Source organism: Mesoplodon densirostris, chromosome 14 (genome assembly GCF_025265405.1).
Source record: "Mesoplodon densirostris isolate mMesDen1 chromosome 14, mMesDen1 primary haplotype, whole genome shotgun sequence".
Classification (NCBI taxonomy): Eukaryota; Metazoa; Chordata; class Mammalia; order Artiodactyla; family Ziphiidae; genus Mesoplodon; species Mesoplodon densirostris.
Window position 1 is genome coordinate 71847045 of NC_082674.1, and position 26363 is coordinate 71873407.

General features: G+C 44.7%; 1 protein-coding gene across 1 annotated transcript in view; it reads left to right on the forward strand.

Annotated features, from left to right (window-relative positions):
* Positions 1-26363, forward strand: part of AFF3 (ALF transcription elongation factor 3) — a 578889-nt gene that overhangs the window by 522165 nt on the left and 30361 nt on the right. Inside the window, exons 11-13 of the mRNA XM_060117048.1 lie at positions 6652-6838; positions 14034-15113; positions 22497-22621. Coding sequence (XP_059973031.1) covers positions 6652-6838; positions 14034-15113; positions 22497-22621 — 1392 coding nt within the window. The remainder of the gene's footprint in view (positions 1-6651; positions 6839-14033; positions 15114-22496; positions 22622-26363) is intronic.

Genomic DNA, 26363 nt, shown 5'->3' on the forward strand with positions numbered 1-26363 from the left:
AGTTTTATATGTACAGGTCTTTTGCCTCCTTAGGTAGGTTTATTTCTGGGTATTTTATTCTTTTTGATGCAATGGTAAATGGATTGTTTCCTTAATTTCTCTTTCTGATATTTCACTGTTAGTATATAGGAATGCAAGAGATTTCTGTGTATTAATTTTGTATCCTGCACCTTTACCAAGTTCATTGATGAGCTCTAGCAGTTTTCTGGTAACATCTTTAGGATTTTCTATGTATAGGGCCATGTCATCTGCAAACAGTTACAGCTTTACTTCTTCTTTTCCAATTTGGGTTCCTTTTATTTCTTTTTCTTCTCTCATTGCCAAGGTCAGGAATTCCAAAACTATGTTGAATAATAGTGGTGAGAGTGGACATCCTTGTCTTGTTCCTGATCTTAGAAGAAAAGCTTCCAGTTTTTCACTGTTGAGAATGATGTTTGCTGTGGGTTTATAGTATATGGGCTTTATTGCGTTTAGGTAGGTTCCCTCTATGCCCACTTTCTGGAGAGTTTTTATCATAAATCGGTGTTGAATTTTGTCAAAAGCATTTTCTGCATCTATTGATATGATCATATGGTTTTTATTCTTCAATTTGTTGATGTGGTGTATCACACTGGTTGACTTGCGTATATTGAAGAATCCTTGCATCCCTGGGATAAATCCCCCTTGTTCATGTTGTATGATTCTTTTTAATGTGTTGTTGGGTTCAGTTTGCTAGTATTTTGTTGAGGATTTTTGCATCTATGTTCATCAGTAATATTGGCCTATAATTTTCTTTTTTTGTTATATCTTTGTCTGGTTTTGGTATCAGGGTGATAGTGGCCTCATAGAATGAGCTTGGGAGTGTTCCTTCCTCTGTAATTTTTTTGGAAGAGTTTCCGAAGGGTAGGTGTTAACTCTTCTCTAAATGTTTAATAGAATTTGCCTGTGAAGCCATTTGGTCCTAGGCTTTTGTTTCTTGGAAGAGTTTTAATCACAGTTCAATTTCAGTTCTTGTGATTGGTTTGTTCATATTTTCTCTTCCTGGTTCAGTCTTGGAAGGTCATACCTTTCTAAGAATTTGTCCATTCCTTCTAGGTTGTCCATTTTATTGGCATATATAGTTGCTTGTAGTAGTCTGATGATCCTTTGTATTTCTGAGGTATCCATTGTAACTTCTCCTTTTTAATTTCTAATTTTATTGATTTGAGTCCTCTTCCTTTTTTTCTTAATGAGTCTGACTAAAGGCTTATCAATTTTGTTTATCTTCTCAAAGAACCAGCTTTTAGTTTCATTGATCTTTGCTATTGTTTTGTCTCTATTGTAGTTATTTCTGCTCTGATCTTTATGATTCCTTTCCTTCTACTAACTTTGGGTTTTGTTTGTTCTTCTTTCTCTAGTTGCTTTAAGTGTAAGCTTAGGTTGTTTATTTGAGATTTTTCTTGTTGAATCAGTAATTTTTTTTTAAATTTTAGACGTTTAAATAAGTGGGCTGAGAGAATAAGTGTATTTGGCTAACCTCTTGTTTGTCCCTGCGAACCTGAATCCCTGAGAGAGGCGAAACTCCTGGTTGTGGTCTCTTTGTGTCTCTTCTAAATGGAACCGTCTTAGGCTTTCAGAAGGTGTAATAGTAAGACATAGATTAGCGAGTCTCAAACTGGTACCCCACAGGCCTCATCTGACCTACAGATGTGTCTCATTGCAAAAAATAAAATGAAACTTTTCATTGTTAAAAATTCTCAAATTAGTTACTGGCGTTTTAAAATCAGGAGATTTGATATAAACATCAGGATTTGGGGCTTCCTCTGAAAAAAAACTTGAAGGATTTGGTAACACTGGCTCTCATTTCCACGTGGCAGAGATCTGCTGGCCTGGGGAAGCAGTAGACCAGTCAGGACTATCCAGCTTGACACTTTCCCACTGGGGAGCCAAGGGTCCACTGTCTTTATCATCGTGTGTTAGGCATTTGTTTCTCTTATAAATGGACACTTCACTCATTTATGCTACTTGCCTGACCCCTATAGGTTTTGGATTTTCAACCAGTGATGGTAGATAGTAGCTCGCTAAGTCATCTGTTTTATGAAATCTTTGGCAGTCCCAAGGCAACAGAAAAACTACATATGTGAATATATGAACATCTCATAGGCTATTTCATAGTATAATAAAATGCATTGACTTACTATGTCAAGAATCATTTTTCTTTAATTCATTCAGTTGATAGTTGTCGACAACCTATTCATGCCGCACCCCCTGCTAGCACTGGGGATACAAGGATAAAGTAGATAATTCCTATCCTTAGTATGGTAAGGGCTACAAAAGAAAAATAGGTGATGTGCTAAGGGGCTCAGGGGAGGAAATATTAACTATTCCTGGGGGAATTGAGAAAAACTTTACAGAATAGGGTAATATTGCAACCAAGTCCTGAAGCATGAGTTGGAGGTACCCAGAAGAAGAAAGGGAGAGAGAGCTTCGTAGCATAGAAAATAGCGCATGCAAAGGCACGCAGGTTGTCAAAACGGTGAGAAATTTATGATAGACAAGGTTTGGGGGTGCACCCTATGAGGTGTGGCTGAAGATTTGATTGAGGCCAGACCATGAAGAGCTTCAAAAACTATGTTTAATAGAAGACTTGTTCCTGGAGGTATTACAGAGCTAACAAAAACGTTTAGTACAAGACCAACAGTCCTATCCGCGCAACTCCTTGTGTCAGCCTTCCATTTTCATGTCTCATTATGTGATTATAATTTTAGATCAGTTAATATCAATAGAGATGCCAACAATAAAGGAACACCATTGCCAGGGCACCGATTACAGTTTAGAAATCAAGCATGTGTTGAGTTCATCCAGAGTGTTGAATGAGAAGGAGCTGGGACCTCTTCTAAATTATTAACCTTTCGTCCATCCCAGTGGCATGCCCACGGCCATCCACACAGTGCCCACTAGGCACAGAGCCTGCCACCAAGTTCCTTGTTAATTCAAAGCTCGTGAACAACTTTGGATATTTACCCAGACCCCACAATATACTTGGCAGGAGCACCCATGCCTGTAAGAGGCGGGCATTTAGGTTCCAGATCTATTCTTTTACTGTCTGTATTCAGATTCAGCCCAGGCCAGATTCGGAAAAGAATGTGTCACTGCAGCCAAAGGAGGGGACACAGCAAGCAGATCATTTAGAATAAAGCTGGGACTCTCCCAAACGTGTATATCGTCTTGGCCACTCACAAAACCAGCAAAACATTTCATGACATCAAAATACCAAAAGTAAATAAACCATCCAGGGGAGAACTGGGCTCATATTATATAGCAGATGAAATTTAGAGTACATTTAAAGACACTCTGTGCAAGGAAACGGTGTTAACATTGGAAAAGCACAAGAGGGGCTGAAATCCCCTTAAGTGTTTTTTTTTTTTATTATTAGAAGAGAGATTGTAACCTTTTTGAAAGGTTAAATCCTTTTTCCTTTAACTCATTAACCTAGTGATAGACTTTTTTCTATTGATTCTTTGATTTAGTAATCACAGGTGAATACCTATCATGCCCCAGGCACTGTGCTAAGTTTGGTGACACAAAGACTTTTATTCCATGACCTCAATGATGTTTTCATGCCCACGTGTTTTCAATGGCATCCTGTTCCTGAAATAGCAGAGGGTCCAAGAACTCTCCTAAAAATTGTCTAATGCTGTGTCATCATGTCAATCAATCCATGTTATCATTTCAGAAAAAAGTTACTTTTTAAATTAAGTTGAAAGAATTGTTAACGTCTTTGGTATGGAAACATGACAACTAGTAAGCACACCAAACTTTGCAGTTTGCAGTTTTAAATATATAAAGCTTAAAGTCTTCTTTCAGGAGGGTCTGTCTGATATGTCTTTTTCCATCTTCTTGATTCCATGACTCCAAAGAGCCTTCCTGGCTTAACTGAGCCCATCCTTCTGTTAGTTCTCATCTGCAGTGATGACCATCCCCGGCTTCTTTATTCTGCCACCCTGGCTGCTGCAGCTCCCCCAGCAGAGGCAAAGCAACTGCATGCGCTCATGGCAAGAGCAGTCATTGTGCTGAGTCCTGAATGACCAGCTGTCCCCCAGAGATCCACAGAAAGGCTAGTTAATGGAGCAGGCTTTCTGCAGGTAGGGTTAGTTATCTTGATCCCATAACTGGAGCCACCAGAGCCCTTGTACACAAGCCTGCCCCCATCCTTGACGTGGATTGCTTCCAGCGACACTGTCTCCACCGGGACCATTGAAACATGAATGTATTCAGCCCTGACTCCAGAGGACTGGGGCCTCACAGCACTTCAAAGCAAAGCAGGAAGAAAACCTGAAATTCTTGGCTCTCCCCGACGGTTTCAAAAACAAATAATAATTACGCCAGTAAAACTGTCGTTTTAAGTCAATTTCCTAATTTAAGGAAGGAAAACATAAAACTCTAAGGCTTTTCTGCCAATCTAATTCAGATCAGAGACTCTGTCTTGCTGGGCTAGTGGGTCTCATTACGATAGGACAGCAGTCAGAAAGGGAAGGTGGCACAGGAACTGTTTAATGGACATTTTCCTAGAAATTAAAGTGCAGCTTTTCAAAAGACAGTCACTTTGCGGTGCAAGCCCCAGGGAACTGCACACACATTGCTGCCTCTGCCGCAAACACAGCAACCAGGTGCACACAGCAGCGGCCTCAGTGTCCTTTGTTGTCGGAATGAAAGCAGGAGAATGTACCGCTTGGTGATCAAAGCCTTTGACCATCATATAAAACCAATCAAAATGCTCTTTATTTCTCTTCATTTCCTAGTCTTCAGCAAATGTCATTCCAGAGTGTGGCAGGGAGACAGATCTCTTTCCTCCACCATGTGTTGTTTGGCTCTGGGGAGTTTTTACGTTTTGGTTGGTTTGTTTGGGTTGGGGTGGGTTTTTGTCTGTTTGTTTTTGGAGTTTTTCCCCAGTGTTTGGGGGACTTACTGACACACTGTTAACATGGATCCCAGCCATTCGTGTTCAGTCACAATCTAATAGCCTTCTTTTTTTTTTTTTTTTTTTTTTTAATGACTCCATTGATAGTAGCCATGTCGACTCAGCCGCCAGGAAAGATGGATTTTAGTTCATAAGGGAAGAAAGAAATATTACAGCCCTTTGATCACTAACCGTCCCTTCCCAGCCTCTGTAAAAAGATCCAGGATCCCTCACTCAACACCAGAACAAACAGCAGGCTGGAAAAGGAATTGATGCAGCTCAGGCAAGGCGTAAAGGTGCAGATGTTGTCTGACGTTGAAAAATTTTGTCAGACAGTAGGTATGGACCATGACATTGGCAGAAGAAATAAAAACCACTAGGGAAGGTTATGTTCAAACTCCATTTTTCCCTACGCCTGCAGCTCAAAACAGTGCTTTGACTTTCAGGTACATCCTGTAAGATAGTTTCTTGTCTTATCATTCCTCTGGGAGAAGCAAGGTTCCAGTGAGTTTTAAACAGCCCCCCGCCCCGCCCCAACACTGAGGATTTATGAGACTCTGTCCTTGAGCAAAGCATTTGTCAAAGATTTAAGGGGCGGGTGAAAAGGGTCCTTTACCTTGTCCTGGCTGCTTTGCACTTGAGACCATAAACTCTGACAAGCTCCCTCAGCCTTGGGCCTTCACTCGCATTCATCCTGGTGAAGCAGTGGTCCCAGCTGGAAGGGGCAAGCAGATATTTGCTGACTCAACATTTAAAAAGTGGTCACTGCGTTTTCTGGGTTTAGAGTTTGACCTCGAAAATACAGGTGTGTTTCAATGCAATTAATAAAGGACTTGGGAGATGTTGACTATTATGTGAGTATTGAAACTTTCTTTTTGGCTCACTGTTTGGGTGGATGTGTGTGATTTGAATTTTTGTGGTTAATTAATTACCATGAGAAGTGTCCATGTTTCCTGTTCTCTTTGAGTCTATAATTTGAGCATGTAACTTTCTGGCAGATTGCAGCAGGGATATGGACATCGAGTATAATTCAAAATAGTATTGCTATAAGCCACTGTACTGGGGTTAAATTTTAAAGTCTAGAATATTTAAAAATGTGTGAGTGAGGGATCTTCAGTTCTTTAATAAAGGGCTCAAAGGAAAATTACTGTTTATACAGCAAGCCGGCTCCTGTAAAGACTACAGGACTCGACTCTGTGGGCAGGAAGAGGCGGGAAGCAAGACAACTTTGTCGGTCCCGCCGACTCCGGAACCTTCCAGCAGGCCATGAGAGCACAGAGCAGGACACTGTGCCCTTCCTCACAGCCCCCTTCCTAAAATAAAGCAAACAGACATTTTCGTTCTTTACAAAATATTTCAAGCATTTTAGATTTCCTTGCCTTTTTGTTGGTGATTGGAATCGGGAATGCATCTGAAAAGCCATTCCCAGAAATAGGAGCAAAATAGAAACAGTCCTGCAATTACACCACCTTCCCCTCTAAAATGATCACACAAACTAGTCACACTGACGAGTGCCTGATTACCAAGTGGCACCGACTTTCACTCCCAATTTAATTTCTGTGCATCCATTGTTTTAACTGTGAGGCTGCTTTGACCTTGACGCTGGCTCTGGAGCTTCAGGTGATGCTGACAGATGCTCAGGCTGGTGGAGCAACAGCTCGCTCGGTGGTGTATGCGTGTTTGCTCACTTGGCTTTCCTCCCCCTTCCTTCCCGGGGCCTCGTGGGCTGGCAGTGCCGGCCTCCCGCAGGCCAACTGCAGGGCCTCCGTGCCCTCCAGCAAGGGCAGCAGCAGCGGCAGCAGCAGCAGCGGCAGCAGTTCCTCCAGCGACTCGGAGAGCAGCTCGGGATCTGACTCAGAGACTGAGAGCAGCTCCAGCGAGAGTGAGGGCAGCAAGCCTCCCCACTACTCCAGCCCTGAGGTAAGGACACGCTGGCCTCTGAGCGCCTCCCTTGCCTGCTTCTCCCCGACCCGGTGAGCGAGGTCAGTCTTCCTCCGAGTGTGGTTCTCACACCTCCTGCGCCTCCAGCCTCAGTGCTATGACACTGGCCTGCGAGGTGCCGTGACCTCTCTAGGCCACCACCTCCAGGCAGCCTGCCGGGGTTGGTTTAGGCTCATTTCCCCCAGCCCCTCCTCACAGTGCTCCTAGTCACAGAGCTTCCTTTGAAGTCTAGAAACTTCATCTCTTATGGTCCCAAAATTCTCTATCTTGACTTCCAGAACTTTCCAAGTATGCTGTAAACATCACTGACTGGAAATAACCTGAGGATCGGGTCTCCCTAAGGGTCAGCTGAGGCAATAAGCAGACAGGGCAGCTCCCTGCCTGGAAGTGTGAGCCCCCGTAAATCACGGGGAAAGGAGTTTTGTGGATTAGACATGGTTAGGATCTTACCTTTTTTCAGTTCATCACAGATTAGGAGAACAAGGGCTATAAATATGAATAAAACCTTTGTTTTCTTTGTGAAAATATAAAAAGGAAAATTAGCATCAACTTACAAATACTAATGAAAACTTTTATAGCTATGATGAGTATCTGTGTGGAAGATTTAGGTGCCTTGTATAAAAATATTATAAGGTCCCAATAAAAGCCATTGCTACTTCTACTTTAAAGGGGGAAAAGGGGAAAATTTAATAGTAATTCAGAGCGTGGATTCTTGAGAGAGGGCTGAGAACACACTTCTCTAGGCCCTGGATCTGTAAGGGTAGACTTTGATTTCTAAAGAGGGAATAAAATATGCTTCTTCTTGAGTGTATAAACATTTGATGTTACTGTGGCTCATAGGATTTAACTTTTTACCTACAACCTTCTGTACCACTCTGGGCACAAATTTCTAAATATGCTCTAAAATGAAACCAAGGGCTTCCCTGGTGGCGCAGTGGTTGAGAGTCCGCCTGCCGATGCAGGGGACACGGGTTCGTGCCCCAGTCCGGGAAGATCCCACACGCCGTGGAGCGGCTGGTCCCGTGAGCCATGGCCGCTGAGCCTGCGCGTCCAGAGCCTTGTGCTCCGCAATGGGAGAAGCCACAACAGTGAGAGGCCCGCGTACCGCAAAAAAAAAAAAAAGAAAACAAACCCGCATATGCAGACCTTGGTGGTGAGAGGTTTTGCTTTTTTTCTGACCACACCGCAATGCATGCGGATCTTAGTTCCCTGACCAGGGATCGAACCTGTGACCCCTGCAGTGGAAGTGTAGAGTCTTAACCACTGGACCCCCAGGGAATTCCCCAGGAGCACCTTTAAGGGCCAGCAAGACCCATGTTTCCAGCTTGTGTACCTGTGTCTCTGTCTCTCTCTGTCTCTCTCCCTTTCCCTATCTATCTTTCTATCCCTATCTCCCTATTTAAGGGGAAGGCCCTTAGCAACATTAACCTATAAAAGCCATATGTTGATATAATCCTGACTTTTCCCAGAAGCTAAATTATTTTTCCTTCTTCATCATTTCATTCATTCATCCATTCACTCACTCATTTAGTGTACCTTCAGCAAAGATGTATTGAGTCTCTGCCACAGATACGATGATGCTTGGCCCTGAGAGACGGCAATGATCTGACAGAGAAGTTTCCTGTCTTCACAGAGCTGATATTCTAACGGGAATAATTTGAAACAAACAAAAATACAGGAGTTAAATAAAACAGAGGCGTTAACCGGGCTTCTTCAGAGCCAGCTTTATGCTCTAATTTGTTGAAAAACTCCAGAATATTTAGTGAAAAGAACTGGGTTCCAGGGACATCGCAAGAGCCAAGGGGGACAGTGGCGGTAGATCAAAAGCGTTAGGGTCTGTGAATGTTACCTCCACCCCAGGCTCTTTGTGACTTTGAAGGTTAAATTCAGGAAAGTTGAGTCTCATTTGCACGCTGAAATGTGACTCCTGGAGTTTCTAGGTGAGGCTGAAAGCAGCCTCGGAGAAGTACAGCTATAAACGGCATTAAGCAGATTCTCTCTAAATGTCACTGAGATAATTACAAAGACCTGAACTCCTTGGTGATGAAAGGAAGCACTTGCCGTTTCTTGTTTCTTCCAGCAGCTACCAGAGGCCCCTAGCTGAGGAGGAGGAGGGGAGTCTGGTAACACAGGCCTTAAAGTTTAAGTTGCCTGAGGCCACGTGTAGCTTTCAACTCCTGGCTTCTCTGTGCAGAGGGAGTGCAGGAGTGACAAGAGATGTAGCCACGCTGCAGGTGACTTCTTTCTGCTGGAAAGGAATGTATTCCTTGGAATAAAAGTAAGGTTTCTTTTAACATTTTTCCCAAGGTGACTAGAGACACACGCCCTTCAGAAATACAATGAGGGAATTCCCTGGTGGTCCAGTGGTTGGGACTCCGCATTTTCACTGCCAAGGGCACGGGTGTGATCCCTGGTCGGGGAGCTAAGATCCCAGAAGCCGTGTGGCATGGCCAAAAATTAAAAAAAAAAAAAAAGAAAGAAAAAAAAAAGAAAAGAAATACAGTGAGTTTGCAGAATGAAAGTCGCAAAGAGAGGAAGCATTACCTGCCGAGTCTCCACGGCATCTCTGCTTTCTTCTGGCCAAGCTGGCCCAGGACCCCTTAAAGAGAGCAGTGAGACCCCTTTTCCTCCCCCGCCCCACAGGACAATCCGGCTCTTTATAGCCACACACCTCACATTCTGTTGTGAAGACCTGTTTACACTGCTTTGCAGCAGAACATTTGTGGCTCTTCTTTTCTTCCTGGAAATATCCTGATGTGAAAGCAGGAGACCCTCATGATATCCCAAGACACCTGCATTCTCCCCCTCAACATCCAGCACTGGACACCCACTTGGCTCCCCTGAGTTTCATAAGAGCGTTGTTTATGGCCGTGGCTGTAGAAAGCCACTGCATTTCACATGAATCACCATAGTATAACCCCTTGTCTGCAAGCTAGCACGGAAGAGACCCCGAAAACTGTATTTCCATCACTGCAGATCCCCTCTCTGTGGCCTGACATTTCCTTGCTTGTTCTCAGCCTAATTGTTTTCATTTGAGTTGTATCTTCTTTCCTGGCCTGGGACATCCTTTCACGTCAGAGCTTCACAGGGGGAAGCGCCTTGCCCTTCAGTTAGCACGTCTACACCAGCACACAGAGCTCCTTAGACCGGTGTTCCCCGAGTAAAGGATGCTGCAGGGACAAGAGCCTGGTCACAGGATTTTGAGGAGATCCAGAATAAAGTAGGTTTCAACTGTTTCTTTACCGTAGGGCATCATTCAGCCCTTAATTTTGCTCATGTAAACGGTGTTCTCCACTGTGGCATTTCCCAAATGTATCTGACCACAGAAACCTTCCTTTATGGGATATATGAACTCAAAGCACATTTTGGAAAATGCTGCCCTAGATTGTTCTTGAAAATCAGCAGGTACACGATACAGGTTATTCATTGATTCAGCAGGCTTCTCCTTAATTAGGCATCTGTGGGGTATGTGGCAGTGGGTGCTGTGAAGGGTATAGATGAAGTGGAGACTAAAGTACACGGTGGAGAGCTTATACACTAATCAGAGGGACGATTGATCAGAGAGGAGAGTCCTGGATGGAAGTACAAAGCAGCAAGCCAGGAAAAAATCAAATGCACTGGGCAGAAACCCTGATGGACAGCTCAGGAAGTGGACCAGAGCCAGCAGCGTGGCAGGAAAGGAACCCCAAGCCCTGAGTTCACCCTCCTCTTCTGCCACCTAATTCTTGGCTGTTTGAGCTTCCTTGGCCATAATCGTTTCATCCCTGAAATGGCGGATAGTCCCATGCCGTCTAATCTGTGACGCTGTTCTGAGGAATAAGTGATACCAGTGGAGTGACAGCTCATTCTGAGTCATTATTAGTAGGAGCAGACATGCTATGGCATGCTGTCGCCCTAACCTATTACGGGTCCTGCGAGGAAGACAAAGAAGCAGAGACCTGGCCCCTGCTGGAAAGCAGCGTTTGGCTTTGTTGAAGACACAAGATTTATATACACGGAATGGCTATGGACACCAAAAGACGATGCAGTTCAGGATAACAGAAGGCCACAGGTATTATTTGGAGAGTTACTGGTGTCTCCAGAAATCAATCTAATTCTATCATTTTAGGTTGAAGACTGACATTTCTCAAAAGAAATGAGGTTCCTCTTTCATGAGGCTACACCAGAGAGTAATGGGAGACTGGCAAAGCAGCAGGGGAGAGAATCTGGTCTTTAAGCCCAGACAGATGTGGGTTTAGCCTTGGTGGTGCCTGGTAGCTCTGCAGCTTTGGACATTTCACTTAACCTCTCTGAGCCCCGTCTACAAACTAGGGGCAACAGTATTTCTTACCTGTATGGATTCAGTTAGATGATACATATAAAGTGGGAGCACATTGTAGGTGTTCTGGCAAGGAAAGATGGCTGTTAGATGATGGATGCCCAAGGAATTTGGATTTTTGTTTGAGGGGCAAGAGGAGGTCCTTGTAGATCCTTTGAGAAAGAGAATGTGGTTTAGTGATGTGTTGAAAATGGTCCTTCAGCCTCATTTCTTCAGCTGTGAAGAGCAGAAAAAATGACCCTTGAGCACATCAGGCCGTGGGCCCACACTCAAGTTCTTCAGTTCTCCCTTCACTGTTAAGGCTCCCTCCAGGAAGTTTTAGTGGGAGTCTCCCTGTGAGCCGCTGTGTTTTGGCTCCAGGCACGCGTCTGTGTTCTCCCACATAAGAGATGTGAGGTGTGGGAGGCCCAGGATGCTGGGGATGAGGGCAAGCTAGTGTGAGACGTGGTGCTGGGGCCAGTGTGAGTGGCAGGCTCTGTCATAAGTGATCCACCCTCTCCCCGTGTGTGTCCCCTTCTGCAAGGCCGCTTCAGCATCCATTCATATTACTGGGCCCCATTTTTTTTTCTTTTTTTTGCGGTACGTGGGCCTCTCACTGCTGTGGCCTCTCCCATTGCGGAGCACAGGCTCCGGACTCGCAGGCTCAGCGGCCATGGCTCACGGGCCGAGCCGCTCCGCGGCATGTGGGATCTTCCCGGACTGGGGCACAAACCCGCGTCCCCTGCATCGGCAGGCGGACTCTCAACCACTGCGCCACCAGGGAAGCCCTACTGGGCCCCATTTATCTGGGGAAGCTGAGGCACAGAAGTCACTGACTCGCCGGTGGTCCGAGAGAAATGGGGTGGGGAGGAGACAGCCTCAGAGCCATAGCTGTGTTTGCCACCAAAGTAGCCTTCAACCACACCCAGCGAATCTCAGGGCAGGCGAGAGCTTCCCCTTGCGAAGAAGAGGTCCTGCTGCCCTGCGTCCTCTCTTGCGTCACTGTTGCAGGATGGACCAGGTCAGGTGTGCTCTGCAGTTTCCATTGTTCCCTGTCTCTGGAGAAGCCAAATTAAAGCGAGGTCAGAATTGACACAGGACAACTCAGAGGTGCAAAAAAAGATGTATCATTTTGTTCTTTTGCCTCTTGCGTGGGAGCCCTGGTCCTTTGGATGTCATGAAAGCAAACGAAGCAGAAAGTTAAGTCAGACACCAGACTCCCTATCAGGGTCATGAGAGATTCCCCTTCCACACCCGCATCCCAGGGGGAGGCTCCCCATCCTCAGGGTGCCAAGGAAAGGGCCTGGCATCCCCATGCTGGCCTCCGCTGAAATGTCTCTTATCATTTCCAGTCCCTGGACACCCTGCACTGTGGTCCCCTGAAGTGTAGACAGTCTCATCTGTTTTGGGGGAACCAGCAGGATGTCCACGGTCCCAGCCACAGCTCCAGTGCCTGGTGCCCACACTCTGTGGCCACTTCATCTTGGCCCCAGGCCCTGCTGGCCCATTAAAGGCTTCCTATCTCCCTAAGCTGTGCCCCAGATGCCTCCAGACTCAGCCAGGACCCTTGGGCCTAATATACTGCCCTCCCCTCCCTCCCCTCCCCCAGGATCCTTGCTGCATGTGGCTGTGCCCCAAGTTCTGCTCTTAATACCAACCTCACTGTTGAAAACCAAATCTTGATACATGAAAGCAAGCTTTGGGAAATTATTATGTTAAAAAACAGTGGTTTTCTCCTACAAGGGCACCTGACTTGCTCTGGGCTTTAACCAACCAAGTTTGAAATGCAAAGCTAAGCCAATTCTTTATTTTAGGCTAGTATTTAGTCTTCCCCTGGATCATCAGAAAATTCGTAGGGTAGAGACCATAGGGAAGGAAAAATACATCACCTTAATCACTTCAAAAATTTTCCCCATTTCACATATATTCACAAATTGATAATACTCTAGCTAAAGTTCTATACTTATCAATATACCTCTTTTCTATAATAATCACAGATGCTGGATAAATGGACTTTTATTAGAAATCAACATTTACTTGCTGTAAAAGCATCAGTTCTTAACCTTTGAATAAGACATAGCTGCCTAGAGATGTGAGTGAAAGCTATGTCCCTCTCCTCGAAAAATGCGTCTACATAACATTTCATATTCTGTTACAGGGCATTCACTGACCTCCCCTCCCAACTCCCCACCACCGCCCCCCACCCCCGGAGCCGATCTATGGGCCAGAGTTTAAACCTGAAATGTCCAGGATTTGCGTTAAGATAGCAAAACTGCTTGCAGAAAAGGTTTCCATTGTCACCTCCTCATCTGAAATATTTCGGGCAAAGTGTGATGGATGCAGGTTGAGGATGGACGAACCAAGTCCAGCCATCAAAGTGCACAGGGCGCACAGAGGTAGTTCTTCGGGAGTTTAGTTTCCACTCAGTCCCCTTTTCTAATTCCACCCCCCCTCACCTCCCCATATTTTAAGTCTCACAAAAAATGAGTGCTTTAACACTCAGGGTCTCCAAACTACACCCCAGTTAACTTCTATGGACTCTCAAGTTTATGTATGTCTGTATAAATATAAAAATATATACATTGTATAACCCTCAAAAATGTTGGAAGTGGGTCCTAGTGAAGCATAGTGCATCCCCTTATTTTCCAAATAGGCCTCAAACTGCTGCACTGGCATTTCAGTGCCGGGGACCAGGAAGCAGACAGCATCTCTGCATCTTGTGTGCCCACTGATGCTACACACACCTACAGCTTCCATGTTCCTTGTGTTTCCAGCCCATCCATTTTCTGCCCTAAGTCAAGAGGAAAACAGGCCAGGCCCCTTTTAAGTGAGCCCATCATAAAAGATATGTGTTTGTTGCTGGTTTTCTGCTTTTAGGCCGAACCAGCGTCCTCTAACAAGTGGCAGCTGGATAAATGGCTAAACAAAGTTAATCCCCACAAGCCTCCTATCCTGATCCAAAATGAAAGCCACGGGCCGGAGAGCAATCAGTACTACACCCCAGTGAAGGACGAAGCGCCAGACTGCGGGAAGCTCCCCGACAACGTCTGCCCGACCAGCCTGAGAGACAAGGACATCAAGAGCGCCTGCAAGGAGGAGCAGAGGCCGAGGACCGCGAACAAGGCCCCGGGGAGCAAAGGGGTGAAGCAGAAGTCCCCGCCCGCGGCCGTGGCCGTGGCCGTGACCGCTGCCGCCCCGCCGCCCACGGTGGCCGGTGCGCCCGCCGAGAGCGCGCCCGCGCCTGCCCGGAGGTCCGCGGGCAAGAAACCCACGCGGCGCACCGAGAGGACCTCGGCCAGCGACAATGGCCACCGGGCGGAGGAGCCCGCAGCCACGGACGCGCTGGGGGTGAGCGCGGGGATCCCCCCGGAGCCCCCCAAGCCCCGGCCCTGCGGCAACAGTAGGACCAGCCACCGCAAGGAGCTGCGCTCGGCCGTAACCGGCGAGAAGCGCCGCACGCGGGGGCTGAGCCGGATCGTCCCCAAATCCAAGGAGTTCATCGAGACGGAGTCGTCCTCGTCGTCCTCCTCCGCGGACTCGGAACTGGAGTCGGAGCAGGAGGACTACCCTCTGTCCAAGGCCACTGCCGCCTCCGGGAACGACCCGAGGCTGAAGGAGGCTGCCAGCAGCATCGGCGGTGGCGGCCCGCGGGCCCCTGTGGGCTCTATCAACGCCAGGACCACCAGCGACATCGCCAAGGAGCTGGAAGAGCAGTTCTATACCCTGGTCCCCTTCGGCCGCAATGAACTTCTCTCCCCGTTGAAGGACAGTGACGAGGTCAGGTCACTCTGGGTCAAAATTGACCTGACCCTCCTGTCCAGGATCCCAGAACACCTGCCCCAGGAGCCGGGGGTCTTGAGCGCTCCCGCGGCCAAGGACACTGAAAGCGCCCCCCCGAGCCACGCATCCGATGCGCCCGCAGAAAAGGCTTTGCCAAAGTCCAAGAGGAAACGCAAGGTAGGCCTGGAAACCCGAGGGGCTGAGGGCACGGCGGGAGGGAGGGCTGTCCCTGAACTTGTGGGCAGCAGGTCTGCTGGTCTAGAAATTTCCCGGAGCAGGAGTTTTATGTGTCTTTGCTCAACAAACGTTCACAGAGCACTTTATATATGCCAGATACCTTTGTAAGTACTTGACATGTATTAACTCAGTTAAATCCTTAGCACGGCCCAATGAGGGAAGTATCCTTATTATTCCCATGTTATAGATCGTTAAGGTCCGTCTCACTGCATGTGGAAGTAGGCGAACGGGAAATCTTCCCTGAGTGTGTGCAGAGGCAAGCTGGAGGCTGGGCCTGTGAGAAAAGCTAAACACGGGTGAACCCCATTCTTTGCTGGAAGAGGTGGGATCGTTCATCGACTTTAGAAGCCAACAGCCTCAGAGAGTTTAGTAAGGCTGTGACTGGGGTGAGGCGTGAATCTGGAAGTGCCTAGTGGGGACCGTGGACGACGGGGCCCCGGGAGGAGACACCAGCCCGGTGCATCAGAGCCAGCGGCTGGCGCTCCCGTGGCATTGATCAGGAGAGCTTTGTGGTAGAGACGGGCTGGGAACAGGGCCCTCAGGAGGAGGGACTTTTGAGTAATCAGAGGGTCAGGGATGAGGTGGTGCCAAAGGAGGGAAGCAAGCTGAACAAAGGCGGGTTGAACAAAGTGAGACAGGCAGCTCCAGTACTTGGAGAGCAGGACGTTTGTCAGGAAGCAGACCCAAATGCTCGGCCGTTTGGCCGTTTTTGAAGATTTTTGAGCACAGGGATAATTTAATCATAATTTAAAACCAATTTTTGAGGATTTTTATTCCCTCCTGTTACTACATCTTCAAAAATAACTTGGACCACAGTGGAAAACACAATGCGTGACAAGCCAAAAGACTGTAGTCATCGTGGATGGTCCCAAATTTAGGACAAAATCATTCACAACAGTTAACACGTATATATGTCCCCATGAGGGATGCTGTTTTTGTACATATTAAATCGTTTATAAAGTCCTTACAACTTTATGAAGCAAATATTATTGTCATGCCCATTTTACAGATGAGGAAACTGAGGCTCAGAGTGCCTAAAGGGACTTGCCCCAGGTTCACATAGGTGAGAAAGGGCAGAACCAGGAATGAAGCCCAGGTCTGTGGCTCCAGGGTATCCCAATAAGAAGTCAGCATGCGGTTTGTGCAGTATTTTCCCCACAGGGCCCCTGCTCAGAGGGCTCTGTACTTGGAGTTTAATTCTTGCAGTTGCCATCTTGGAATTCTTCATTTTATTTTTGAATTTGTGTTTAGTAAGTGAAGTGCTATGGGATGATAGAGCCTGCGCGGTCCCACCTGCTGCCCATTTCCCAGGACAGGTTCTGCCTGCCCCGTGGCCCCTTTGCACTCCTAGCCCTGTGCAGCCTCCCCATCCGCATCCCCATCCAGGGGCCAAGGCACAGGCCTAATGAGGGTCGGGGTCAGGATGGGCATCTCCCCACCCCCAATCCCAGTACTGAGGGGTCCTCCAGGGGAGATTGCAATCCAATTCGCAAGGGGTTGCCAGTTGGCCTTGGGGAAGGGGAAATACCTAACTGGACTTCCTCACCCCTTGACCCATGGGTTCCACAACTGGCTGGCGGGGGAAACCCTTCACTGGTGGGCTGCACACAGGCCACCTGTCGCAGGCCCAGGCCCCCGGTACTTGGGAGTGTCTACACATGCCCCCCAGGTATCCCCATACCTCAAGGAGCACAAATAAACACACCATGACAGGTCAAGAGAGAGACTTTGAAAGACACGAAAGACAAGGAAATGTTTCCGGCTTTAGTACTTTATAATGTTACTCTTTAGCTGCTTTCTTTTTTTTTTTTTTTTTTTTGAGGTATAATATAATGATTTGATATTGGTTTATTAGTATTGCAAAATCATGACCACAGTAAGTCCAGTTAACATCCGTCACTCTCCACAGTTACAAATTTCTTTTCCTCCCGGTGAGAACTTTCAAGATCTCCTCTCCTAGCTACTGTCAGATATGCACTACAGTATTATTAACTATAGTCACCATGCTGTATATTACATTACATCCCCATGACTTATTCATTTTATAACCAGAAATTTGTACCTTTTGACCTCATTCATCCATTTTGTACTCCCCCCAACCCCAAGCAATCAGCAGTCTGACAACATAAGCTGGGAGGAGGTTTGGTTTTTGTTTTTCGGCTCCGCATGTAAGTGAGGTCGTAAGGTATTTGTCTTTCTCTCTCCGACTTATTTCACTTAGCATAATCCCCTCTAGGTCCATCCATGTTGTTGCAAATGCAGGCTTCCTTCTTCTGTTGTACGCACATGTATGCCGCAGTACCCTTATCCATCTGTCTAGCCGTGGACATTTGCTTCCTCGTCTTGGCCATTGTAAATAACGCTGCAGTGAACATGGGGGTGCAGATATGTTTTCAAATGAGTGTTTTCGTTTTCTTTGGATAAATACCCAGAAGTGGGATTGCCGGATCACGTGGTAGTTCTATTTGAATTTTTTGAGCAACCTCCATCCTGTTTCCACAGTGGCTGCAGCAATTTACATTCCCACCAACAGTGCACAAGGGTTCCCTTTGCGCCACATCCTCACAGACTTATTAGTTTTATTTTTTTTGATAATAGCCATCCTGAAAGGTATGAGGTGCTATCTCATTGTGGTTTTGATTTGCATTTCTCTGATGATTAGTGATGTTGAGCATCTTTGCATGTACCTGTTGGCCATCCATATGGTCTTCTTTAGAAAATGTCTAATCAGATCCTCTGCCCATTTTTCAACTGGATTTTTGTTTGTTTGTTTCTTTGCTGTTGAATTGTATGAGTTCTTTATATATTTTGGGTATTAATCCCTTCTCAGATATACGATTTAGAAATATTTTCTCTGATTCAGTAGGTTGCTTTTTCATTTTGTTGATGGTTCCCTTTGCTGTGCAGAAGCCTTTTAGTTTAATATAGTCCCACTTGTTTATTTTTTGCTTTTGTTGCCTTTGTTTTTGGTGTTAAATCCAAAAAAACATCACCAAGCCTGACATCAAGCATCTTTTCCTGCTTTTTGAACAAGGCTCCCAGCATTTTCATTTTGCACTGAACCCCGCAAATCACGCAGTCAGCCCTGGCCTCCTGGGTGACCTTCCCTTCTGTGGACTTCAGTTTCTTTGTTTGTAAAATGGTGACATCTTTGCAGGGGTGTTGTCAGATTCAGATGATATAATGCAATAATGCGGGTTAGCTCACTACATACCTACCCTCTTCCCTTCTGTTTTCCTCTCATACCCTGCCCTCCCCCTTACTCGTTGGATTGATTTGTCCATCAATCCCTAGGTGATTAATTGGTGAATGAGTGAATCAGCCAGTCATCTGGAGATGGATGGATAAATGGACAGGCTGATGGAAAGAGAGAGAGAGAGGTATTTCAGAGATAGAAACTGATAAACATACAGATAGATTGGAAATATATATAGCTGTATAGGTATATGTAGATAGAGAGATGTGCAAAAACATACATGTATATTCCATAATATTCTGTATTTAAATAATTTTATTATTCATGGGCTTTTTTTTTAATCAATAGATAATAGTTTAATGTGATTATAAACATACATAACCAGCTCAAACCACAGCATCTTACTTAATGGGATAAAACCAGAGGCATTCCCATGAAAATCAGGAACAAGACAAGGATACCCACTATTGTCACTGCTATTTAACATTTAACATAAGGTAGCAGCCATGCAATTAGACAAGAGAAAGCAACAAGAGGCATTAAGAATTGGGGAGAAAAAGGGAGTAAAGATAGCTTGGTTTTCAGGAGATAGATCTAGAAAATACTGCAAACAATAACAGAGTTTATTTCCCATTTATATTACCAGGAAAAAAGAGAGAATGCCTAGGCATCAAGAAATGTGGAAAACCTCCATGAGGGAAACTTTGAAACTCCCACAAAGTCTCTATAATTTAAAGAGGATGGTAGTGGGGCATCAAAAGAAACACAGACAAGTAAAGGGAACAGAAAATTGAGAAATAAATTTAAGTGTACATGGAAATACAACATTGAAAAATGTGGCACTGCAAATCAGTAGTGGAAAACACGGACTTTTTAATTAATGGGGAATCATTTGGAAAAAGGTCAAAATTGCATTCGTATCTCACACCATGAAACAAAATCCACGTGAATCAGAAATTTAAATGTAAAAACAAAATGAAACCATGGGTAGATGTCTTTATAATATGGGAATAGGAAATTTGTTTCTTGCTGTGACCAAATTCCGCCAACAATAAAAGAAAAGGTTTATAAGTGTGATACATACAATGAAAAATAATTTGCATGGGAACAGAAAAAAAGAAAAGACAAACCTCATGGAAAGGAGAAAAAAATAGAACTAAACAATAGGAAACATTATACCAGAGAATGACTCTAGGAGGTCCGAAGCCTTAAAGTAATAGGAGTACAGGAAAGGAACAGACTGTCAGGATGCCAAGCTCTTAACCGCCGTGTAAACTGTTCCTTTAATAAAGCCTCTAGCCTCCATTCAGCCAACACTGTTGATAATGAGTAAGTTCTGTGGGACTCTGTAGTCCTACAGCAGTTTCTCAAAGCTTGGTCCTAGGACAATCTGCCCCAGAATTATCTGCGGTGTTTGTTAAAAATGCAGATTTCTGGGCCCACCCTTTTCGTTGTCGGATATTGTCTTAAGAAAACTTTTCCATATAGGCAGAATAGAATTTGACTAGTCATCTGAATACAGTAAGCTATGTTCATTAATCTCAGATAGGAATAGGATTTACTACTTAAAGTTATAAAAACCAAATTCAAAAGAGCCTGAGAGGTTAACCCCTCAGACAAGTCATCAGATTACACATAATGGAAGTAATACAGAAGCTGCAATTGAAGAAGTAATTTTGAAAGTTGAAGAACGAAGGGTGAAAGACAACTGGCCAGGGCAGAAGGTGACTTTTAAAATCTTACAGGTGTTCACATTTACTGAATGGTTTTAAAAACAAAACAAAACAAGATAGCTTGGTGTACAACAAGGTAACTAATGCAAAAGTATTTATAATACATTTTATTTGGTTAAAAGGCTAATAGCTATTGTGTAGTTAAAGGTTGGTTGAAAGGAGCTTAAATGAGCAGGAAGATGTTATAGGATGACCAAAATAATTTTAAAAGGTTAGTATTACAAAATAGCTATTTTATGCATATTATCTATACATAAGAATAAACACTCCATGAAAAGGTAGAAAATGAAAAAGAAAAAAAAAAACCCAAAACTTTCTGTCATACGTTTCATCTTCTTGATCTTAGTTATACCCTTGTTTTGACTTCTTATGGTTTGAGGATTCAGAAAAACCAGAATGTATAAATTCACTCATCTTCTCATCTTCCCTTTGAGACTTGGCTCTTTTAAAGAGAGAGGAGTACATCTTCTTCTTCGGCTTGACAGCTCTGAAGATAGATCTTCTAACTTGTTTTCAGATTTAGCAGTGTTATTTGAAACAGAACTGGTATTTGTCAAGTCCTGTAGCATTCTAACACCTATTTCTGATCTTTGTGTTCTCTGGTTGACTTTAAATTTCATCTTTTTCATCTTCTCATGCACATCATCACTTATTTGAAAGATGGGTGAGCTCTCCAGAGCAAAATTTTCTTTCAGATTTTTACTAGAAGAAATACTCATAGGTTTTGAACCCTCAGGAATACTGTTAAAGGAAGAATCTTGTCTGTTAGGTGAATTCATCTGAGATAAAGATTTCAACATTTTTGTGTGAAAGTCTGGCTTAATTTTGACAATTTCCTCATTTTCCAAATTTTTTTCCTTAACAGCATATTCAGATTCAACTGATATTCCCTGAACGGTGTCAGATATTATCTCCATTAGTTCATGACTATCTGGAGAAGGATCTACGAAGGTCTTCCTTTTCTTTGATTTGGATGTCATTTTATTTACTTTTTTGACCTGGCACTCTCCTTCCTTTGTCACTTCCATGAAGGGGATATCTCTCTTTTTATTCAGAGTTGTAGTGCTTTGCTTTGGATTCTTATGTAGTTCCATTTGGTTTCCAGGGTCAGAATCTGTCTCATCAGTAGTGTGTTTTAAACCTGCTTCTAAGGAAACAGACGTCTGTGAAGAACCTGTTAAGTGCAAAATAGGTTTGTTGTTACCTTTTGCCAAAATGTTCTTTGCCTTGCCTGATGATTCTTTCCCATGTTTTTTAACTGGTTTGTAAGGATTTGAAATTTGACCACAATTTTCTTTTTCATTATTGTTGATTTCCATACAGTATCCACTAATACCTTGGCCTTCAAGTCTTTGTTTAGATTTATTTATTTTAAAATTAAGATCTTTTGTATAGCTTTCTTGGCCATGGGCTTTTTAATTTTAACTTACAAAACTTCATTTACACTAAGCCTCACACTCGGCTCTCCTCATGAAATCTACGGAATCATCATTAAACTCACACAGAGAAGTGAAAGAACATTTTCACAGCACTCTTTACTCAGTATCTGGGGTGTGAAGCCCTCAGTTTTGGGTGCTGGAGATGGGACACCACAGACCTGACTGCCTAGGGTGCAGAGTCTAGCCCTGCCAGAGCCCTGGAGGCCAGAACTGGGGGTTCAGAGCTTTGGCTTGGACCCTCATTGGGGGCACAGTTTCGGCGTGAGCTGCTGGGGTCCTTGCAATAGAGGCTGTATAACAATCCCAGCTAGAGAGAGAAGGTCAAAATTTCTCTATCTTTGGGGCCGGTGCTTGTCTCCTGGAGAGCTCTGCTGAGAGCCCTGAATGTGCCTGTACTGTGTTTCTGCGATCTCACCAAAAATGGAATTTGGTTGAGTGCATGTGCATGACACTCTAGTACACGCCTAGGTTAAATACAATCGTGGAAAACAAGAATCCAGTCAAACTACTGTTTTATTAAAATGTCCTTTGAGGCCATGAATTTCAAAAGAAAGGTCCGAGCTTGTCACTGCCCTTACAACATTAAGCCCAGGATAGGTTGCCATGCCTTGTTTGGGTACCAAGAAATGCCAAAGGGAGGGATGCTGAAGTTCCAGTGGGACTCCAGAACAGGTCTTCTTTGAAGGGTGGAATCTGCCTGTTGGTAAAGAAGTGTTCAATGGTCCCTCCTGAATTTTGATCTTCGTGTCATGCTTTTTCCTCTCAGTAAGCTGACAGATTGCTTCCTTGTTCACGGAGTAGCTGATGGGAAACCCAGGCCAGGGCCAAGAGTGCTGCAGCCACATCGGTGCTCAGGATGTTGTCCAGAGAAGCCCAGATGAGCTGGTTGGTGATGGGAGCTCGCTGTGATCCCTTGAAATCTAAAGCTGACTGGCTTTTGCTTCTTTCCATGCAGTGTGACAGCGAAGATGACTACCGGGAGATCAGGAAGGCTCAGGGAGAGAAGGAGAGCTCTTCACGGCTCACTGCCTCCGCCAGCAGTACTTTGTCCGCAAACCATTGCAACGTAAACATCAACAGGTACTCGTGCTCCCAGGAAGGCAGTGGGAGCTGGAGGCGTGTCTGGGTCTGAGAGGCACATGCCTACTGGGGGAGAGTCGGATTTTTGAATGACTGCTCTGCTCTGGGTCTCCATGTTGCCTAGCAAGCCTCTTGGGCTCCTTAATCAATAGAAATTGATAAGAGGCCAGACAAGAAATTCAGACAAGGCTTTACTGGGGCTCATGCTGTAGCACGAGGGAACAAAGACAAGTAACAGATTCCCTTGCGCGCTGTCTGATGGGGGGCAAGCTGATTCCTTAAATGGGGTGAGGGTAGGGTGGGGCGAGGGGTCTGATTCTTTCCTAGGGTGGGTCCAGCTGATTCCTTAAATGGGGTGAGGGTAGGGTGGGGCCAGGCTGGAGGGGTGGCTTAGGAGGTCTGCTCACCCCCTTGTTGGCGCTGAGTGCAGGGGGCGTGTGCAGTAACCTACTTTTGCTCCCTGCTTTTTTGCTCCGGACTCCTCAGAAGTGACAGTTGGGTTTTTGGTCTTTTTGTATCTTGTTCATAATTTGTTCCAACTGCCCGTGCATGCAGTTATTTTTAGTCCTTTGTAGTTTCTTTGTATTTTGTGGCTCAAGGAGATGTTTGTCCAGGTGCAAGCACTGCAGCAGAGGGTCCCAGGTCCCAGCCTGTCTCATGCAGACTCCTTTCCCTTGGTTTAACCCAAGACTAACCAGTATGCCTGGACGTGTGCTTCTTGTCACAGCTCCAGGTGCGCTGGAAGTACTTCTTTATAACAAAAGACCAGTTACTAGTTACACACAGTTCTATCCTTTCAAAAACACACCCTCCACTCTGAAAACTTACAAACTGAATTAATAGCCAGTAAACCCGTGAGAACACTAAGCTTATTACACCAGTGAAAAATATAAACTTGAGCAGAATCTCCATATGACACACCTAAAGGCGTTGGCTATAGACTGAATTTGCGGTGATAGACAGGATCCGGGTCTCCAAGGCGAAACAGCCACCCAGTCCCTCCTCTCAAGGGGTTCCAGAGAGACCCACATGGCACTGAATCCCCTCTGTGACAAAGGCTTCCTAGCAAAGCAAGGTCCCAGATATTTATTATAAGTGAGCAGCTTATCATCAGTCATAGAAGTCCTTTCCATTTAGAAACAGCACAACTCAGAAACCACTTTATCCTCTGCTAAGACACTGCTCACTCTCCCTGACTGTGTACATAGAATTTTTAAGGGGAGATTAATGTTTCAGCGCAACACATAAAAATGTAAACTGAAAGGTTAGGAGAAGGTGTGGAGTAGTACTAAAACCCGGAGAGGAAATTGGAGAGCGAGGGCACCTGAGCACAGGCCCGCTGCAGTGTTAGAATCACCTCGGGAAGCAGGGCGAGAGCCCTTGAAGGTCTGAGCGAGAGAGAGCAGCGCACACAAGCTGGCCGAGCCCACAGTCCTCTGGGCCAAGCAATGGTATCCCAAAATATTGAGGAAACATGAATGGGGAAAATACGACTCAAAAATGTCTTTTTTTTTTTTTTTTTTTTTGCGGTACACGGGCCTCTCACTGCTGTGGCCTCTCCCGTCGCGGAGCACAGGCTCCGGACGCGCAGGCTCAGCCGCCATGGCTCACGGGCCCAGCCACTCCGCGGCATGTGGGATCTTCCCAGACCGGGGCACGAACCCGCGTCCCCTGCATCGGCAGGCGGACTCTCAACCACTGCGCCACCAGGAAAGCCCTCAAAAATGTCTTTTTAAATGTGTGATAGAGTTATATATGTGCTTCTTTGTTCATGCCTTAAATAACCTTTCTAGCAGATCTAGTAATGACCATAATTTCTAGTAGTGATGAGTGTAAACCATATTTCAAGATGTCTGCAACAACTGATAAGGCATGAAAATATCTGTGGTTTCCACTGGTGACACAATCACAGGTCTTGCTAGTAATACTCCTGCTAAACCACTACTCTGGTTTCTTGCCTGCGTTCATAATTAAAGGAAATGTTCAGTTTCAGTGAGAGGTTAAGGAAAGTGAAGATGCAACTTCTTTTCCACGCAAGTGCAGGGACCCCAGGATAAAAGCTCTTGCTCTAGAGCTTTTGCTGGCAGAGCCTCCTGGCTCTGATAGTTTCACTTATGTTAAGTAAGGACTCAGTGCATATGAAAGTGCTTTGAGTTTTTCTTGGAAAGGTGGCCTGTGTACCTCTGGAATTGTGATTAGCACTGTTAAGCTTTACCTGTGTAATAAGACAATCCTTCATATATGGTGATTGTCCCTCCCGAAGATGCGATCCCAAGAACGTTTCAAAGTTACTTTGGTCAACTTGAATAGATAAACTTATAATGATGAAGAAGAAATAGTCATATATTCATGACAATATTTAATATAATAATTTAGTTTTCTGCAAACATTTAAAATCATGTAGTATGTAAAATAATTGAGACTTAGAAATAAGACTTTTTCACTCACACGTCAAGAAACAATTATAGGGCTTCCCTGGTGGCGCAGTGGTTGAGAGTCCGCCTGCCGATGCAGGGGACACGGGTTCGTGCCCCAGTCTGGGAGGATCCCACATGCAGCGGAGCGGCTGGGCCCGTGAGCCATGGCCGCTAAGCCTGCGCATCCAGAGCCTGTGCTCCACTACAGGAGAGGCCACAACAGTGAGAGGCCCACGTACCGCAAAAAAAAAAAAAAAGAAAAAAAAAAAGAAACAATTATATTCAGACGGTTCATATCCGTCTTCAACATCAGTGTTTTCTTCAGTTGCAGAGCCACTTTTGACTCGTCCAAGGCAGTTTTCGAGAACACACCTTCTCACTCTAAGTTGTTGGATGCACAGTACTTTTTAAACCAGAACGCTGTCATCAGAAATTCTCTCCCTGCACAGATCTGTTTGCATAACATTAAGAACCTTGGCTTCTCATTTGTTCTAGAGGCCTGTGTTTGTAATTTCTACACTGTGACCACCAACTAAGGAAATTGCTTAAAAATAAAAAGTGACTTTAATGGCTTGTTTGCAGTGATAGTCAACACATGCAATTAAGAAGTCACAAGTGCGGGAATAATGACTAAATCTTTGTTAAATGAATTTATTTATTTGTTTTTATTTATTTATTTTTTAATGAATTTATTTTAACTGACTCTACCTTGAAGCATCCCAAATTAGCAATGATTGAGTTTATTTGAGGCTAATGTGTCTTCCCCCGATTTTTGTTTCAAAATAAAGTAACGGAGAGAGCCCTATCTACATAATATACATTGCAAAGACTCAAATATGACTCCCTTCTCTGGTGGTCTTTGGTGGGGGGGGATTTATATTCAGGCATAGACAATAGTTTGGAAAGTAAAATAAGGAGCTAGGAATCAGAAAATGACATTTCTAATGACAGTTTTCTATTCTTTGTTTATTCTGATCAATGCCTGGCTACCTAACAATTAGAAGGTGGGTTCATGCTTGGTTATGCTGTGATTCTGTTATTCTCCATATAATAATTAGTACAAGCTCAGGTGTTAGCAAAAGTCCTTTTGGAAGTGGAGATCTCGTGTATAATTTGAGTTACCCGTTACCTGCTGTTTACACTTGTTAGGAAAACAGTAAGTTGTTTGTCATGTATTTTGAGATCCTTGGATGAAAAACTTGGGAAATGAAGGTATTATTGTGCTTAGTATTTTAACTCCAGAATTACTATTTTTTTCTGGGAGGACGAGTAAAGAAACCATGAACGAAATTTATTTATTGTTCGTTATGGTCCTAATGCCATAA